We start from the raw sequence: 20,425 nt of genomic DNA, 5'->3' as shown, positions 1-20,425 counted from the left end.
GAGGAAAGAATGCAAAAGAAAGTGATGGAAATAAATTTCAGGCAAAATTAACTCACTCGCCGGCAACACCAACCCATCAGCCGCTCTAAACCTCCCCACCCTCACAAGGCCACTCTCTTAATGGAAATTGATGCCGATGTCAAGTATCTAATTTATGAGCCGTACAAGGGGAGGATGGGTGTACGACTACAAGCAATAATTGCTGAACCCAACTCCAATTCAATGGCTGTCATTGCATCTGTAGGATTATGTCACTGTTTGACTCTGTGTGTGTGTGTGTGTGTGTGTGTGTGTGTGTGTGTGTGACTGATATGATATTAGCTGGAAAATTATGATGCAGTAATATCTCCGCAGGAAGCTGCAGCGGTTAGTGGAAAACAGCAGCTTGTGTACTTTTGTGTTCTGGAAAAACAAATAATCAAGGACCTTTAAATATCCATGCAGACACTAATGGAAACTGTAACCACATCTAATTTGGAAAAATGTGATGCAGAATTGTACCTAATGCCGCTATTTTCAGAGATTGTGTTTATGAATTTCTCACATTATTTACTACAACTGAGTTAAAATACTAATTGGCCTTCTGCGACAGTGACTGAGCTGCAAATTTTAACTTAAAAGTTAGAATGTGTGAAATGTGATTATCGTGGCATGTAATTAACAAAATATCCAGCTTTATCTGATGCCTGCAGCTCCTCTTGAGGTCCACACCACATTTCAGGAAGCAGCTGCCATCTGATAAAGAGCAGAAAGCTTCATAACACATAAGATTTTCCAGATTTGTGATAATGTGCATGTGTGTATTCCTTCACATGCTGTGTCCCTTTAGCACTCATACCGCCTCGCTGCCATCTTAAGCTAACAGAAGGCGAGGTTACAAACCCCGGGGATATAAAACCGCCTAATGAAGTCCTAGTCAGCTGACTAACATTTAGCTCTGGCTCCGGACAGTTCACACACACATGCACAGAGAGCGCATACACAAGCACTCCTGAAACTTCTGTCCAAAATGCCAAGTGCCCGGAGACTGTGCTTAGTTTTGAATCATCTCAACGTGGCTAAAAATGTGTGAGGTGGCAGAAAGGAGCTTGGAGGATGTTTAAGCTTTTACTTTGTCACGTCCTTAATGAGGTGATACTCAAATAACCTGTTAAACACACACCAAATAAGAGGCAAAGAGCTGCAGGAGAGAGAGTGAGGGAGCCTCACATACAGCTTAATATAGAAACTGAGACATTTTTATGAGGCTGAATGAAAGACAGCAGGATTTTAAAGGTGGAGTCAGCAATTCTGGAGAAAGACTGTTGATATCTGAATGTGGCGTTCAGCACGTTAGCATGTGCCTCTCACTGCCCCCTTATCTTCCCTCCGGCTCCCGTTCCCCCTGTCCTGCCCTGTGCACAAGCACCAACGCCCCCTGTTGCTGATTGGCTGGAACAGTCTCATGTGGCTCGATCTGAGCCATTTTGTGTCACATTTACAGAGCTGTGGAGCTGTGTACAAACACCAGATTTTTTTTTTCAGTGCACACACAAATTGGACCATGAGGGGATATTCACCCAATCTGCAAAAAAGTGTGTTGGATTAGAATCGCTGACTGCACCTTTAATGTTCATGTGATTGATCAGGTGCACTTGTTGCTTTCATTTTCCTTTATTGATCCAGTTAGCAAGACATCAGCTGCCATCTCAGTCCCTTCCTATAAATTTCAGCATTTACTGTTGCGACAGATGAAACTCAACATGACTGGCCAGTGGGAAGAAAAAAAAAAGTTGTTTGTTTATATGTTTGATTCCAACCACTGAGAAAACAAAATGACAGAAATCAACACAGCTGGATTAGTACAGTACAGCTTTTCCTTGGCTAACGTAGGTAGCAGTGACAGATGAGTGCATAATGACAGTGACATGTTATAATACCTCTGAGAAATAATGGCTGGACACTGTTTCAAGTAACGTCTCTGAGAACAGGCTGCGATATTCGAGCATACAATATGATGGAAAATAAAGCAAGTGAAATGCCAGATTGTTTGGCTACTATGCGTCCAGGTCAGTGTGTATAAAATACTGTACAATATTATTGCTGCTGGTTTCCTTGGTGATGGATGCTGATGAGCATTGCTTTGATGACACCAGAGTACTGTACCTTCAAAAGAAGCATGGTGAGTAACTGCAGCCCAGTGATCATGGCACTATCACTACTCTAACCTTCATTTAAAAGATGGGTGCTTTTAAACACCACAGCAGCTTGTCATAGATTTGAAGAGTCTATTATTTCAGGTCCACACAGTGAGCTGTGTGTGAGGGTAAAAACAGGCTGGGCAACCCCTCACACACCCATCCATTATTATTTGAGCAGTCCAGCAGCTGTTTCATGTCCCCTCTCGCTCTCGCTTTCAAGGCAAATATTAGAAATTCATACAGTATGTGTGCTATTGGCAAAAGGGAGGTGATCTTCTTCTATGTATCTACACAGAAGGGATTCATCTTCTTCTCCTCAAGGGATGTGTGGTCAATGTGAGGCCAGTATATGCAAAATGAGTCTGCTTGTGAGTTTCTGTGGCTTTGTTCATCTCTGGGCTCTTTTCTCTCTTTGAGTCGACAACAACAGAAACAGTGCTTCGTCGTATGCATGCTAGCCTCCACAATGTTATTTTAGGACCATTACAATTTGATTTAGACACAAAGAATGAAACCAAGTCTGTTCTGTACAGAAAAAAGAAATTTAGTCCTGAGTTGCTGTTGGCCACGTAAACCTTTGTGAACAGTGATAGGGGTCAACACACTTTTAATTTGACCATTTCAGATAGAAGTTTTCTTTTTAAAATAAAGTTACAAGAGAACTGCTTCCATATCGATTCCCAAGAAAGAGCATCATGACTGACAGATGGTTTGTTTTAACATTTTGAATTAAAATATAATTCTGGTTCATTGCATCTTGGGTCTTGTCTTCATAGTTTTGGCCATCGTTTCTTATGATTATGATGTCACTGAAGTATTTGCTGTGTGCAGGTACAGCTTGGAAAAGTAAGGTAGTGTGTAAGTAAGCTCGTGTTGAACCAGGAAGTTGATCTGTAAACTGTGACTGATGCTACAACAGAAATTTTGGGTTATAAATTTACTCTTTGCCTATGTTTTCTCTTCCAAATAAGTTTGACTAACCTCGGGGTCCTGCTAAACAAGTGGCTGGGGCCCATATCATGTGTAGCGTCCCTTGTTCAGCTCCAGCAGGACCTTTATTGCATGTCAGACCTCCATCTGCCTCCCCACGTCTGCCTCTATATCAACTGTCCTCTCTGCCGAATGATGGACAAAACTATGAAAATGTGACCCAGTTGTTACAAACCAGAACAACCTGTTTAGTGAACTGAAATAAATAGATCCCAGTTCCTCTGACAGATGCATGGAGCAGAGGATGGCAGGACACATGGGGGACAGGGGTGAAAGTAAGGACGGGAGCAGGTGGTGGAAGAGAGTTAAAGTGCATAATTGTCATTTCCCAGTGAGCATGTGGTGCGAGGCGGACATGTGAGTTCATGTGTTAAAATGTTGTCAGAGCTCTGTTTCTGGGAGGGGGGTGGGCTCAAAGTTCATGTCTGGGTCCTGTTGAGGTCAAAGTTCAGGTTTCAGATTTCAGTTATGGTCCATATCATCAATAATGGGGGTGTTGTAACTCTGGAAGAGAGGCTGCATGAAGAGGCCCACCGTCCCGACCACACACACCAACACAAAGATCCACAGGAAGAGACGGTCGATCACCATGGCCACATACTTCCAGTCCTCAATGATCTGCAGTGAGAAGGGGGGTAAATGTAAACGGAAATGTTGAGACATTTCACTGCATATATGAAAAGTTTGACCTGCTCGTAGTGCTAGACGCAAAGTCAGAGCATCAGCAAAGTCATGAGAACTCATCGTCTGGGCATTGTGCATATCTCCAAATTTTATATCAAACTATTCAATAGATGTGAAGATGTGTCACTCAGGACCAGAAATGTCAACCTTATGATGGAGCAAGAGCTTATGCCAGAATGGAATTGAATGAACTGTATGACAGATGACAGAAAAGCCTTAGAAGCATGCTGCACATATTGAGATTTATTAGATACACCTACCCCTTCATCATCATCCTCGCTCTTCATCTTTTCAGCGATGTAGCGTACTCCATCCACCGCATCCTCTACGTCAATGTTGCACTTGAGAGTCATCCTCTTCCTAAACTCTGTGTTCTCTGACAAGTCGCTGATCTTCCAACCGTAGCGTTTGGCCGACTCCTCGTTCACAAAGAAGGATGAGGAGGAATCTGCCATTCCTGCTTGACTTCCGATCCCTCCGTCCGCTCCACGCAGCTTCTGGTCAGAGTACGATCGCTGCTGGTGTTTTTTCCGGAACTTCTCGCGGATGTTGGAGCTACCGGGTCTCCGCATGAAGAGGTAAGAGGGGAGCCGGTAGAGGAAGACACGCTTGACCCAAGGAGGCATGGTGTGCGTACTGGGAGACCGATGGTGCACGTTGAGCACGCAAACACTGGTGACGATGGAGAAGGTGACCAGCACCATTGTAAACATCAGGTACTTCCCAATCAGAGGCACTGCTAAAGACGTGGGTGGCACAATCTTTGAGATAAGGAGTAAAAACACAGTCAGGGCCAAGAGGACAGAGATACAGAGAGTCATCTTCTCACCACAGTCTGACGGGAGGTAGAACACAAGAATAGCCAGCGACGTGATCAGGATGCAGGGAATGATCAGGTTGATGGTATAGAACAGAGGTTTTCTCTTGATGATAAAGTCATAGGTGATATCCAGGTACCTGATGTCATTAGGGTCTTCGTTCTTGCGTCCAGGCAGCGAAACAATGTCCCACTCACCACTGGGTTTAAAGTCATCACGTGAGGCGAAATCACTGAGAAGGATGAGATCAATCTCAGTGTGGTCGTAGGTCCAGGAGCGAAACTTGAGGGTGCAGTTCTGCTGGTCAAAAGGGAAATCACGGACTTCAATTTTGCAGGCCGATTTGTAGATAGCTGGTGGGAGCCAGGCCACCTCGCCGTTGTTGGAGACAACAACATTGGAGTAGAAGGAGACTTCATAGGTGCCATCAGCACTGAGCGGAGGGAAAGGTGGGAGACAAGCAAAAGACAGGAAAGATAAAGAAATATAAAGTTGAAGCATTCAAGGATAAACCAATTACTGTAAGGATGGCAAATCATATTCAAACACATCTCTACCATCTCCATATGTGATATTACTGATGCAAAACCTTGTAGGAAGAGGGTGAGGAGGTTGGAGTCGCACTGCTGCTCCTTGCATTGGTTTGATAAGGAAACCTCCTGCACACCTTTCTGTAAAGGTATTAAAGGCATCTGTTTGATTTAAAAAGGGTTTATTTGGGGTTCCTTGTCACCAAAGACATATATGAGCGTTGCATTTTGTTGAAATCAAAAATACAAAAAGGTAATTTTACATGCAGATGGTTGGGCTGGTGGAGGAAGCAGGTGACCTCAGCCAGCAATGGTGAAGTGTGAATGAAGCAGCTAATGCAAGTGTGACTTCAGTGCTTTGCCTGAACTCTACGCTCCATCACGCTGTTAACCGGGAGATTCGTCCACACCCTCAACCTTTCTTACAGCCTCACTCTACTGAATGTCACTAGTTCAAATCTAATCATCTTGAACTTGCCATCCTATTAGTGTACCTGAGTATGCAGTATCAACAGAATCAGTGTTACAGCAATACTTTGAGAGGCATAAAGTAAATCAGTTGACTATGCTGACTCGAAGTGTGTTGAGAAGATACTTTCATGACTGCTACCGGGCGTCTGCAGCGGTGACACATGCAACAGTTACATGTGTTGAAAGTCAAAAGATGTGTTTATCCTCTGAAGGAAGGAACCACTTGGGACACTTCCCAGCAACATGACAACAACCACCCCCCTCACCTCAAATCTGCTGAGACTGACTTTTTTCCTTCATTTCACCAAGGCTGCAGGTGATGCATTATAGATAAGTGGCCTATCAATTATAAAGTAGGTCAGGAATCCAACCATCACACTCGGTCTCTAATGCTTTGGGTCTGCTGTGAATATGCAGACTAATTAAAAATGCAGTGGCCCCACCTGCTTACTGCAACCTCTGGTCCCCCCAGACTTGGTCAGAGACCTGGACCATAAAGTAGTGCTGATCATCTCCTGTCATTTGGCCTCTTAAGCCATTACGCTCTTTATGTGATCTTTAGCTGACCAGCAATCTGTATTTGTAAATGTTTAATGCCTACCAGTCCTATATAAACATTGGAGTAACACTGCTGACCAATACACAAAACCTACAAATCTACACAACTGTGAGCCTGTCAAACTATCGCAAGTTCACTCTTGACCTTGAACACAGACCTAGAGAAAACAGTTACACCACCAGGGCCATTTACTTCCTGTATGCTGGTGCCCTTCACCCTGGTCCCTCAGAACACCTGAGTGCACCATGGTGCACAATTCACTTTCAGCCAAAGTCAGTTCAACTATGCTACAAAGTTGGAGAGTTTGAAAGTTAATATCCACCAGTTATTAGATACATATCACCACAGTAAAATGCTGAGCAAAGACTCCTATATTAACATTTTAATAATGAACGTTAACTGTTAATGTTATACAAGAAACTAGCAAATGGAGAAAAAAAAGACCCAGGTGTTGACCTACATGGGTGACAGATGAGGTGAGGCTCAAAAGCCTTTGTGTCTGTCAGCTAACATCAAGGCAGTGGGGCTAATTTCTTCTTGAATGAACAAATTACAGCATCAACAATCTCATGTATTGATTTTCCTTTGCAGTTTTACTGTGCAGCTGCAAGATGATTTTAAGATGTGCACACAAAGTCAAAATAAAGTCATATCACTGTTTTGTGAACGCTTTCTCAATGAACATGAATATGCAGTTATCTAAAGGGATGCTGTCCTGCTGTCCAGTTTAACCATGTTAGTAAGTTTGCTTGTGTTATAGTACAAAGATTTGTGGTGACACTTTGGTTGTAAAGGCTACTGTGAGGGAATTTTCTATCACAGGCCTTCTGTACAGTTAGGCACCCAAAGGTCTCAAGGTTGGACAACACAGAGACCTCAGACAGAGACACAATAACATAATATTTAGAGGCCATTCTAGCAGACAGCAGATAGGAATTCTCTCATCTTCCAAAACTGACCAAAGTCATGCGCAACACCAAATGCATGCCTCGAATCAGTGTAGATAGTAGCAACTTTATGTTTGGCAAGATGGCAAGTTCTAGTAAGAGCCCACAATTCTGCAGCCTGGGCTGAAGTACCATTAGGTAATGCTTGGGCTTCCAACACTTCCCAGTCATTCACCACTGCATAGCTGGCAAGAACTGTGCTATCCGTTGGTCTACAGGCTGAGCCATCAGTGTATAGAATCATATCAGAGTTTGGTACTGGTGTCTGCACTAGGTCTGGTCTTGGGGATGTGCTAGTGTCAAATGTAGCAACACAATCATGCTCAACATCATCAGTTAACGGAAGAAGAGTAGCTGGGTTCAAAGGTGGTGAGCGTGCAAAAATAATGTGGGGCAAGAATAATTGCTTCATAGCCTGAACAGCGCGACGCTGTCATATGCTGAGTAGCAGCCGTGTCCAGGATGTGCAGAACCGCATGAGGGACATGAACAATGCAATCGTGCCAGCACAATGGTTCCTTCATAACATGCCCCAAGTATGCTACCTTTGACAGGCAAAACTGCAGTTTAGCCAAGGAAGCTCTATGACCACACTCAGCGAGTCTCTTCGGGAGCAAGATGGAATGAGAGCGACACGCCTCTCTTGATGGAGAAGCTACCAGCAAGTCATCAGCACATTGCAGGAGAGTGCTTCCCCCTGGCAACTCCAAATCTTCCAGATCATGCTGCAACGTACACCACTGGACTCTCAAGGTAACCTTGCACCAATGTTCACCCCGTGTATTGTTTACCCTTAAGGGTAAATACAAACAAATACTGGCTATCTGGATGCAGCGGAATGGAAAAGAAAGCTAAGCACAAATCCAAAACTGTGTAATATTTTGCATCAGAAGGCAATGAAGTCAAAATCGAATTAGTGTCAGGAACTAGGGGGGCAATCGGTATCACAATGTTGTTAATGGCTTGCAGATCTTGGACAAACAACCACTCACCTGGGTGGCCTGCTTTTGGAATTGGCAACATAGGTGTGTTACATGGACTGGTGGTTTCAATTAACACACCTTGATCTAAAAGGGATTGAATCACACCCTCAATTCTGGCTATGGCTTTCTGAGGTAATGTATACTGTTTAATTGCAGACAGTTTAGCATTGGCTTTAAGTTTCACCTGATGGGGTACAGCAGACTTTACATGTCCCACATGATTTTTGTGTTTAGCCCACAAATTTTCTGGAACTTCTGACAGATGAGAAGGGGGTCCATAATACACTGCAAGAGGTGGTTGCTGCAACACAAATGTACTTTGAGGTAAAACAAGTTGTTCAGTTAAATAAATCATGTAGAGATCATTACCAAGACTTGTTATCTCCTGTGAATGGGAGAGAGACTCTGGTATAGCTGCTCTCTTCAGTTGACACTGAGCCATCATTTCCCCTACCTTCAGCTCACAAGAATTTCCACCACAGCTACGATTTGATTATATTGATCCAATGTATATATCATAATCCATATTGTGAAATACAGCTCAGGCATGCTGGAATAAACTGGAATATTTTATAGTTTCTGTATCTTCCATGTGCAAACATGTCCAGTCAGGTGCACAGAGGGTGAACATCTCTCATTCATGTTTTCATAAAAATAAAACAGAATCATTGCAAAGCCAAAGATTTAGGATGTTTGATGGACGAATTTTCCTCATGTTCAGGAGAATTTCTGTGTGGTTGTTGTAAGGTGAAAGCCAACTGCTGATAATACGTGTTTGTGCTCAAATGTAAACATGAGATATGATCACTTAATGCTTCAGTCAATCGAGGTGCAACCAAATGCAGCGTTGTCTTCCCAGCAGATTTTATCATTTCAATATGTCCCTGTGACACTTTCTCTGCAAAATCTGTAATCTCTCATCCCTTAAAAGATCACTCATCGTCATGAGACTGTCCGTAGTGTCTGCAGAGAGTCTAGACAGTGTTAACAAAACCTTTTGGTTGTATTCATTATCCTAAAAGAGGTGAGATGTGGGATTTAAAAAAAGAAATATAAGAGGATAGAAGGAATAAGAGGATATAAGAAAACATTTTAGGAAAATGAGGATTTTGAGTAAAGTTGCTCATTGTGTTTGCGCCTCTTTTAATCACTTAGTTATACACATACACACACACACACACACACACACACACACACACACACACACACACACTAATTCTGTCTTCACAAAGCAGACGTACTTGTTGTAGAGGACGATGTCTGGCAGCCAGATGTGTTGCGACGGGAGCCGGATTTTCTTGATTCCCTCGTACTCTTCAGGGTCCCACATTAATCTGTAGTCATTCCATACCTGATGAGGCGCACACACATATACACACACAGGGAGAGAAACTGATTCCAAAGTCATGCAACCAGAAACATACATAAACACATGAGGTCATGAATACACAGTGGTTCAGTCAGGCCCTATCTGGTGAAAATGCATTTTAAACAGTTGTACACTGACACATTAGTCCTTGGTGCCATCAGCCGGCCTCACCAGTGACCAGGCTGAATGTCTCTGTACATTTACCTTAAACTGCTGCACCACCACAAAGCCAGATCTGTGATGGTGTGTCTGCATGTGTGTTTGTATGTGTCAGACACCAAGAGGTTTGGAGTTCGGACATAGTGTGACCCCCCCCCATGCACGCAAATACACACTCACACAGAAAGGAGAAGGAGAGAGGAGTGTGGACACAAACCTGACTGAGCCAACAGTTGGTGGTCATGATCTGCTCCCGCTCATTCTGAAACACAGACAGGCAGAAGGCTTGTGGGTGACAGTGGTGACATGGTATTAAATGAGTAGGATATGTTTCTATGATAACAGCATACGTACATGGATTAGGATTTGTGTGTGTGTGTGTGTGTGTGTGTGTGTGTGTGTGTGTGTGTGTGTGTGTGTGCGCGTGCTTTCTCACCACGTTGATCAGCTGTGCCAGAGATACTTGGATATAAATGGTGACCTGCTGGCTGTTGTTGACAGCTGGTCTGATCAGCTTGTTGTAGCGCTCCGGTGACAACAGGTGACTCACCAGTCGCTCCTCCACCTCCGCACACAAGGCAGCTGCACACACACACACACACACACACACACACACACACAGAGCGAGAGAGAGATAGAGAGAGAGAGAGAAAACTGAGCTGGAAAGCGGCTACATGTGATGGATCAGTACTTGTGTTATGTACTAACATGGTGGTGAAGTGACAGACTGCAAATTAGATGTATATGTTTCATATAACCCAGGTTTCAGTTTCATTTTTGGTCACACCACCATGACCAAGCATGTACCATGACGGCAAACAGTCTGCAGTTTGGAGTGAAAACACAACTGTTAGTTCTCCATTGTTGTCTGTGTCTACTTTGTCCAGTGACATATTGCCAAATCCACGTTATATAATATGTTTTGGGAGACCATCACAAACAGCTTAAAAAATGTCCAAGTCAGCCTCCAAGGTATTGAGACAGCTGTAATATCTCCCACTTGGTGAACATAACCACTGAAGTGTCAAAAACCCCAAATCTGATGCACCCTTGAATTGAACTTTCGAGCTCTGCAGCAATCACATCTGAAAGAGATATGATTTCTGATTACTTTGATTTGCTTTGCTGAGTTAGAGTGAACAGGTTAAAGTGGCTCTGATTTCAAAATAAACTGCGCAATGACAGTGGGCGCCTTTCAAATGGGTGAAAATTGAGGCCAATGGTGTCAAACTCAGGGCAAGGGCTGTCAAGAGAGGGGGGGCCGCAAATCATTTCACCTCATTTCATTGGTCTCAAAGAGTTTCTCGTTACGTTCATCAAACTTGTATTGGGCATTAATCAAAGCCCTTGAAGACAAGAACTGAAACAAAGCCTGACTTTGTTCACAAACACCCTCTCATCTGACTCCGAGTCAGCTCCCTGATCATTGCTGACACACTCCTGATCATCCGTATGGCTGAACACGTTCATAATGAGAAAAAACAAAATAACAGAAGCACACACATGCTCAGAGCAGTAGGTGGTGAAGCGATGTTTAAATGTCGTGCTGTGAGGTCTCAGCAATTAGGTGCTGCAGCGACGTAACATGCTGCATGTCCTCAGATGTAATGAGTGTGTAATGAGAGTAACAATGCATGCAATCTGCAGTCAGTCCATATGACAATAATGAGTCACATTTGAACATACACACATACTCACTGAGCCACCGCAGGGCTGATTCCACCCTTGTAATCAACATAGAACGGTGTCTGATGGGTCACGGAGCTTCAGTGATAGTGGATGGTTTGATACACAGATGTTGCCAAACTTTCAAACACTTTAACAAAGGCTCTGATTTCCATCTCATTATATCTGCATATCTGCTGTCCTTCTGTTTGAAAATCCCGAAATGTTTAGCTGGATTTATCACGACCTGAAGTTTCATCTGCAGTCTTAATAACCTGTTTTTCTTCTGTCCCTTACAAGCAAACAGGCGCTCTGTATCACACGCACTACTTTCCCTTAAAAGCCTTTTCTCCTGTGTTTGTCTTGTACCTGCTCTTTCCTTTTCGTTTCTTTTCTTTATTTGCTTTCGTGTCCCTTGTTTTCGGGAAGGCTTTTGCGACGGCCTTGTTTGTGCATCATAAAATAAACTGAAAAAAAAAAACAGGACAGTACAAACTGGAGGGTGACAAGAAAGATAAGAGAGAGGAGTGGATTACATAAGAGGTCAATACTGCAGATATCTCAGCCGAAAGCACCATACAGTAAGCCTCCAAATTTTAAAAAGAGTGTTACATAAAGCATGATAATTAAGCTTAATCTTAATGTCATGATTCGTTATCTTGGGAACACAAATAAGACCCAGAGAGCTGAAAAAGTAACTCATCTCCAGAAGTATGGAGGTTTTTGTCTGCCCCTTTACATTCAGCTCAGCTTAGCACTGTAGAAACAATAATCTCTCATGAATTTCCTCTGCTGTCAGTTTTCCAGTCATCTGTATTTCCTGACAGATTGTCCCATCAATTCTTATTACCTGACCACCAAACCTGCTTGCACATCAGCTCCAAATTTATCTCTTTTTTCATGCATTTGTGACCACACTTTGCTTGATTGAGATGTTACAAATATCACTAATAAGTCGAGTCAGGTGAGTTTTAGAGGAGGGGTCCCTTTTCCAGGACAGACAGACATCCAACAGGTGTCAAGAGTATTGAATAGATAAACCAGGGGTGTATCTAGGATATTTCTAAATCAAGGGGTTTGAGCAAGCATTAACATTAGCTAGTTATAAACTGCTCTGAAGCAAACAGGGACACCTTAGGGGCCAGCTGGGGCCAATACCCCTGGATCCAACCATAAGATCAACATAAAGACACAAAGTTACAATATGAAAAAAATACTGGCTATCTGGATGCGTGATTTGTTTGGTTTGTTGTTGTTAGTGAATTCATTGAACTGCACCAGCTCCACCTTTCATATGGTCTGCATTTGGATTCGAATTCTGTTTTTATTTCTTTTTTTTCCGGACACCCATTACAGCATCATCATTGAGTTTACTTCCAGTCTTATTCAGTTCAGAGGTGAAGATTTAGCTTCAGCTTTCCCCACGATGATTCAGCCAGGATATCTTTAAAACATATGCGCAGTTGCTTTCATGGAATTCACTGGAAAACAAGCCTCACACAGCCAGGCTGCATCCCACAGGCTCAGTTTTAGCATTGAGACGAGACCTACATCTGGAAACAGCCATTCAAAATTCAGAAGGCTGATGAGTCAGCAAGTGTCCAGTCGAGTGTAGAAAGAGTTTGTGTTGATGTCTTAGTGAAAAAATTGTCAGTCCTCTTGTTATTTAGCCTACTTGAAGTGACGTCTGTTTTCAGTTGAGTCATCCACGGCCTTGCAGGACCACAGCGAACACGGAGAAAACTGTGGACTGCCAAGGGAAATTTGCCTTGAACCAACCAAAAAAAACAGACAAAAAACTGATTCTACCTATAATACGTCTGCCATTTGACAATTAAACCACTGAAAAATGAAAGAGTTGGAGCAGAGCTGTGTAACTTTGGCAGCGGTTCATCCTCTAACTGCCCTTCATAGTCTAAGCTGTGGAGTTTGACACTATCCTCACCTGACATATGACAGCTGTATGACGAGGTTTAACTCCAACAAACACGTCTGAACTCACATCAGCAATACAGATGTGTCCAGAAATCTCAAAACTGTGCAGTTCGCAGCTCTGCACAACTGTGAAGGTTGTTTATTTTGGCACTTTACTTGCACTGGTTTTCAGCAATGCTGCCAGCTGTCAAATCAGTACATATTCAAGAGAAATGTTTCCTGAAACATGCCAGGATCAACGTCAACAGAAGAGGCACTGAGCTTTAAAGGCAGGTGCAGGGAGGAGAGATATACTCTGCACTTGGTCAGTCTAGATTAACCTCCAGCAGGCTTCAATCCGGAGAGGAGAGGGGAGAAGTGTCCAGTGTCTGAGCAACTATGACAGGACACTAAACCTCCAGGGTACCGTAAATGTCTTCTGAAACACAAAGCTCTGACTGTCAGGATGTGAAGAAAAGGGGCACGTCGGAGGAGAAGAGGACTGTAGACAGAAACACAGCAAACAGAAAGGAGCATGAGACAAAACAATTCCCAGATTAGTATAATTATCTGATCCAATAAATGTCGTATTGGACAAGGAGGCTGTGCTTCAGTTGTGGGATTCTCAGTGGACTGCAAACCCCAAAATCCAGTCAGCATATTCCAAACATTATGAAAAGGCAGCACATGCCTAGTTATCAAGTTGAGGACAAAATACTCACATTTCACTTGTTTGTTTGTAATGTGAGCCGAATAAAAAAGGGTCATACTGTATGACAGCAATGATTCATGAGAAATCAATGACTCCTACGTGTACTTGACAGGACCGCAGCCTGTATACAGTAAGGGAGGAAACTGCTGCATAAGGCATACAGGCTTTCTGCAACAATTAAAAGCAACTGGTGTGGATTTAGGATTTAGGTAGCCTGGGAGTTGAAACCACATTTTCTATAAATCCTGTTGGTCCAGCTCATTGTTTGCTTCTCAGCTTTATTTGTCACCGTGATTTGGTTGATTGGATTAAAGCCTCATTAAATGCAGGATTTGTTAAACCACCAAGCAGCAGCAAACAGCACAACAACTACAAGCATGGAAAAATGTACTGTCATTAAGTATGAAACAAAGGTGTGATTCATTTTACTCATCATGACGAGTACTATGCAGGCTTTTTTTTTCTGTGTCTCCACTCTAATAATCTAACCCTGATGATGAAATCAGGGTGATCTCGGTCTGAGTGTAGGATCTAAACATTTAGAACAGAAAGCCTGCATTACCATTAGGCTCATGGAGTGTAACAGATAAGGACATTTACCAGGTTAGGAGGGCCGAACTAAATGATGGTGTTGGTTGCATGATGGGAAATGTAGTATCCAGTGTTTTGGGAGCTTGACCCATACTCAGGACTATAAATCAGGATACCTCAGCCTCTGCTGCATTGAGTTTTTGAAAGTGCAGTACTAAATCATTCAAGTCACCTTTTAATATCAGGCAGATACTGATTTAGTTAGAAAAACTACGGCAAAAGAACCATTTAAAATCACGTTTCTTTATCCGAACTACCATTAATCCACATTCTCGTCACAAAACACAACACGCTCTGCTTCCAAACTGACTACAGCTGAATTGGGGCTGAATCTATACCATCATTTAAGAAAACAATGGTGAAAAATGTTCAAAGTCACTTACTTTTCTTATGCCTGCTCTCAGATTCTTTCACTTTTCTTGCGGTCTGCTTTCCTTCGCTATTGAACATCTTAGCAACACTTTTCAGTACAGAGTGAGAGAAAAATCAGTGATGTCCAGAAAAGCATTTCAGAGAGTGAAACAAGGTGACTGTGGACAAAAAGAATACTAGAGAGACTGTTGGGTAAATGTACGTCTTTACAGTGGTTTGATCTCATGTGAACTGAATTGGACTCAGCCTTTACTTTTCTCCGGCTGCCTGAGAGAAATAGATGTCATGCTGCCTTGAAAATGTAAAGGGCTGCCATAAAAATAAAATATTACTAAAAAATTTACTAAACTGTCAAAAACAAAAGACTTCATGAGACCAGTGGAAGGGACTGCGGCTGTTGGAGAAATACGGTGTCGGCTGTATAGAGTGATGTAAGGTATGGGGTTGGACAGTAAATGCTAAAACAGTAGATGAGGCTAAAATGAGATGCGTACGAGGTTGATGTAAGTAGAGACGGAGCATTAGGGAGTCTACCAGCAGGTCTCATCACACATGTATGCACACACACACACACACACACACACACACACACACACACTCCTGTCCGGCTCGCTGCACTCTCCACACCTCAATAATTCATCGCCGCTAAAATAAAAATGCCATCATCTCACAAGCAGAGACCCAACTACAATAAAAAAATTACTCTCCGAATCTTTCGCAACCAGATCAGAATCAACACGCAGTCTCGATCATGAAGATGTCAAACAGTCACATTCGGACACACGGCCGGGTTTGGGTGTTGCAGATGGATGGACAGGCTGTGTCGTCAGTCCAGTGTGCTGAGGAGAAAAAGCGTCCAAATTCTGCATCCTGTAGGTTCTTTTTTAGGATGGTGAATTATTCAATGCGTTGCCATCTGGGGTGGCCTTTCTGAGGCCAAAACAATTTAGGCTTCAGCTGTCTTTGCTCAGTGCGCTGCCCGTATCAGTCATGTTACAAAACACACCCATGTGCCATTCATACGCATCCGCAGCCACGTGGTCCAAGCTCCAACGAGATGTTTCACATTGCTCACAGTGTGTCTGCTGCCTGAGAGAGTTTTGTGTTTTTTAGTGTCTCTTGGGATTTTAATCGGTTGTTCGGCCTCAAACTTTTCATCATCACACACAGTCCTTTCGTCTGTGAGGATAAAACCGACTATTCTTCTACTACATTGATTTTTTTTTATCTGTCACAACCTCTCCCTCGTGTCTTTCTGTCCTGCTTTGTTTGCTCTTTTCTTCTCAGCAGTGACAGAAACATGTGCAGGTTGAGTACAGAAAAGAGACAATTGGAGCAGGAAAAGTGGCTTTCTTCTGTTCTCAGCTCCCTCTGTGTCACCCTCACATGTAAATGCTGCTTATTTTTGCAGCAGTTTCTTTTAAATACATCTGATGCAGCTCTCTTGGAAACCGCCTTGATCTCTCTATTCATCTGCCTCCCTCTCTCATTCAAAGACCAACATCCATACAAGTGTGCCAACACAATGACTAATGGTTTACTATGAAGTGTTGACTCACTGATGCCGGACCCACTTGACCGAACACACATCTGCAGTTATGAGAAAGCAGTTTTTAAGCTCGTGAGAATCAACAGCCTTAGAATAACCCCAGGACTGAACTTATAGCTGCATATATCTGCCCACCCACATATAAAGTTTCACCCCTAGGCTGCAGAGAAGCAGAGTCAGGGTTGTGTGAGGGGGAATCACACGCTATCCTCTTGCACTCCAAGGCATAGTGCAAGCTTTTAATGAGCAAAACATCCGATTGGGGGTAGCTGTAGTACATATTAGCACATTATAGCATGCAGCTGATACTGCGGGAGACAGAGAGGACAGCAGACAGGGGGAGCGTGATGAGGAACTCAATGTGTCAGATAAGTGACAGCATAAGAGAAGAAGAGGAAAAATATCAGATCAAATACAGAAAAAACATTGGCATGCAGGAGTAGGCAGAGAGAGAGAGACAAATACATCCCAACAAAGTGGCTGCCCGCATTTCGTCATTTCACTGGAGCAGTCATGGTGAAGTTTGATAGGAGTGACAGAGCCACAGTCATGCAATGCATCAGCAGCAGACAGAGTACAGGTGACAGTGAAAGAGTCTTTAAAAGAGTCCAAGTAAGACAGAAAAGACCAACAAAGAGCTCAAGGAAAGGAGAAGATCAAGTAAAAATGATGATTACGTAATCAGGGTTATCTCAGCAGACAAATATGAACCAAAAGGCAAAATAATGCACTGTGCTCGTGTTTCACTGCAGGTTGCGGTTCATCAATAATGAAGCAGTTACAAAAAGTTTAAGTTTTAGGATTTGTGTATTGCAGGTGCAAGACTTAGATGCATATGTTCTATAATGTTGAGGAAGGGGCTGAAGAAAGAGTTGAGAGGTCATAAAGGAAGGCAAAAGAACAAGAGAGACGAGAGTAAAAACTAACCCTCATCTGCATGATGAACCTCATGTTTCTATTGTTTTAGTGTCTTTTAAATGAATTTACCTCACTAACTATACATTGCTATGGAGATACAATACAGTAATTAGCCACTTTGTTTTCAGATCTCCTGAATTTGTACCAACTGGGTCATTTTTGCCATAAAATTTTGACTAGAAATGCAACTAATTTTAGCTATTCCCCCATATTAACTCACGCTTCTATCATCTACACACAGCGTGCTTTTATTCCAATGAAAACAACTTGAGTTTATGGCACTGGAGATGCATCTAACCATCTAAACACACTGTCAATCTGAAGAGCACTGCAGCAGATCATCCCATTTCAGAACCATGGACAGCCCCTGAATGGGATTCCCCTCCAGTGATGATTCAGGGCCACACACAGCTCCTCACGAGTTCCTGCAGTTGATAGAAATACGACTTCTACTGCACATCATCTGACAGAAGTGCACTAACTGAAGGTTCTCTGTAGCGACAGTCCATTTAGACCCCCATCATTACCATCAGCGGGCCTTGGCACACACTGCAGGCCATTAGGCACAGTGAGGGCCACAGAACCCCATTATGAGACCTCATCAAGTGGATTTAAACGCCCACGTGTGTCTGCAATTACAGCTGCATCATCCAACTGCTTAATGAATCATGAGAGAACCAAGGCGCCAAATGGTTCAAAGTTGTTATTGGATTTGTTGTTTAAATTACAGGATAGGACTGCAGGCAAAATGCAACGCACACATCACACCCATGCGCATATAAAGCAATTTTCTAATGACTCCGTGGGTTTGCTGTGTAAAGAAGAGCAAGTTAGTTAATTGAGGCGTGCTAAAAAATCACGTGCTAAACTGTCTGACGCAAGGAAATGCCACTATGCCTGCTTTCCGGCATCACGTGTTGTCTGTAAAGTACAAAATGTGGCTAAAACATTTCCCCTAAATGTAAACACTCATGTGCGGAGTTGTGGTGGTTTTAACTACAAAGCACGTGTGATACTAAATTAGACTTCTACCATTAATAAGACAGACCTTTATATTTATATAAAAGACATTTATATTACACATAAATCACATGCACATAGACCAGAGAGAGTGCACTATTTGGCAATGACTAGTCCGAGACTGAGTGATTAAAGCCCCATACGTAAACTAGAGGTCCCCCTGTCCCGTCCCGTCCCTTTTCGGGAGGATTTTAGAGGATTACTCACTTGCCACGGTGAGAACCAGGAGAGCCAGTGCTGCTTTCACCGGGGCTGCCATCGCTTCCTCCCCTCCAGTGCGACAAACACACGAAAACTTAGTGTTTCTCGTGTGCGTTTTCCTCTTTTCTGCCCTCGACGTGAAGTAAGTAAAGAATGAAACTTAAAAAAAAAAAAATAAAGGGAAAATACAAGCTGGGTTACAGCGGTTTCATTGCAGGGGTTTCCGCAAATGACGGTCTGCAGCTGAGGCTTGGAGGCATGGAGAGGAACACTGACTGCTGTCTGAACCCAGAGATGAGGAGGCTGGACGCTTTCTGCCAGAGCGCACCGACTCCACCGCTGGTCCTGGAGCTGTGATTGCGCGCAGCGGAAAGCGGCTGTAGAGAACAGAGTCCCCCCTCAATTCTTCTTGAGCGATGCAAACAACGTTTTCCTCGGGAATATGGGTCAAGAGCTAGTGGGGATACGCCAATCCTGTTATCGCCGAAGCGGCCATTCTTTAGATAAAAGATTTAAACGCCCCGGTGCTCACATCGCCCAGCCCGCCCAGTGCGCTCCCCCGTCGGGCGTCAGTTTCACTCTCTGCCGTCTCGATCGACACAGTTTGACATTACAACAAACAGGAAGCGATAACAGTCAGAAACCCCCTTAGGGAAGACATTTAATACCCAGCAGCCACTGAATCAAAGGAGAATCCGCTCATTGAAAATGCGCTTTAAGTTAATTAAAACACACTTTTATGAAGCTCAGAGGGGAGGAGCTCCAGGAAGCCTATGCGATTTTGGCTGAGCTGTGGCTAAAACTTCAGAAAACTTTACTCCTTTAAATTCTGCAATCTGTTAACTGATTAGAAAATAAAAATCATTAAGCCCAGAGAGTGAAGTTGTGAGGATGCAGGTATTTAGCAGGAAGTCAGTTAAGGCCTGGCTATCTGCATTAAGCACATTGTGGTTCAGTTGTTTGTTTCCTCAGTGAGGTTTAGAAAGATCAGGGTGTGGGGGGGGGGTCTTCCACCAGGAACCATGAAAACCTTTAGGACTTGGCAGCCCGCCATTTGAAATAGAATCCAGTGACTGTGATATTTTATTCATCCCTATGGGGCAATTGTCCAGTCTGTTTCCCAACCACCATCACCACAGGGAGGACAAAGGTTAGGGTCAGCTACAGGACAATGAAGCTGTGGGTAAACGGTGTCTTGCTCAAGGACTCTTCAACAGCATTGACCCAGAGGACAATCCTGGAATCAAGAAGCTACCAAAAGCTGATTGTTACATCGCAACACAAAGACAGACATGGTAATAACAATAAAAGTGAGGAAAAAAAAACAATAACTGCACATCAGATCTGCATCAACCATCCAACTGAAGCCTGTCAGGGTACAGAGAGTCAAACTGTAACGTTTATCAAAAAGGGGAACCGTGACAGGCAGTACTTTTTATTGCCCGCTCACAATGAGGAGAAGGAGCCTCAGCTGTTGGGTCATGGGTCTGATCAGCCATTACAGAGGGATAGAGGGGTGTGAGTCCGTGTGTGTGTGTGTGAGTGGAAAGGCTGCAGGCTTCCTCGCTCTGCACACGTCAATGCGGTATAACTACCCCAGAGGTCCCTTTGGTGATATAAGCAGAGGGGAGGGCAGGAGGAAGACGTGGCCTTAAATGTGCTCCACAAAATGACTCCAGCTAATTATTTCACTGCCTGGACATAGAGGAGGAGGAGGAGGAGGAGGAGGAGGGGGAGGAGGAAGCAAATAGGGAAAAAGTACAAAGAGGAAATAAAATGCCTGTGAAAGATTG

The 20,425-nt window shown here is 43.4% G+C and overlaps 1 protein-coding gene across 1 annotated transcript; it reads right to left on the bottom strand.

The window, feature by feature from the left end:
* Window positions 1–1,646: 1,646 nt before the first annotated feature.
* On the bottom strand, window positions 1,647–19,091 carry chrnb5b (cholinergic receptor, nicotinic, beta 5b). Its single transcript, XM_076739686.1, has 6 exons — window positions 18,639–19,091; window positions 10,127–10,272; window positions 9,908–9,952; window positions 9,404–9,513; window positions 4,115–5,105; window positions 1,647–3,788 (listed from the first exon to the last, which is right to left on the bottom strand). The coding sequence occupies exons 1-6, from the start codon at window positions 18,688–18,690 to the stop codon at window positions 3,633–3,635; spliced, it is 1,500 nt and encodes a 499-aa protein (XP_076595801.1). The 5' UTR covers window positions 18,691–19,091; the 3' UTR covers window positions 1,647–3,632.
* Between the last annotated feature and the right edge of the window lie 1,334 nt (window positions 19,092–20,425).

Source organism: Chaetodon auriga, chromosome 9, assembly GCF_051107435.1.
Source record: "Chaetodon auriga isolate fChaAug3 chromosome 9, fChaAug3.hap1, whole genome shotgun sequence".
Taxonomy (NCBI): domain Eukaryota; kingdom Metazoa; phylum Chordata; class Actinopteri; order Chaetodontiformes; family Chaetodontidae; genus Chaetodon; species Chaetodon auriga.
Note: the sequence above shows the minus strand (reverse complement) of the source record. Positions and strands in the feature narration are given on the sequence as shown.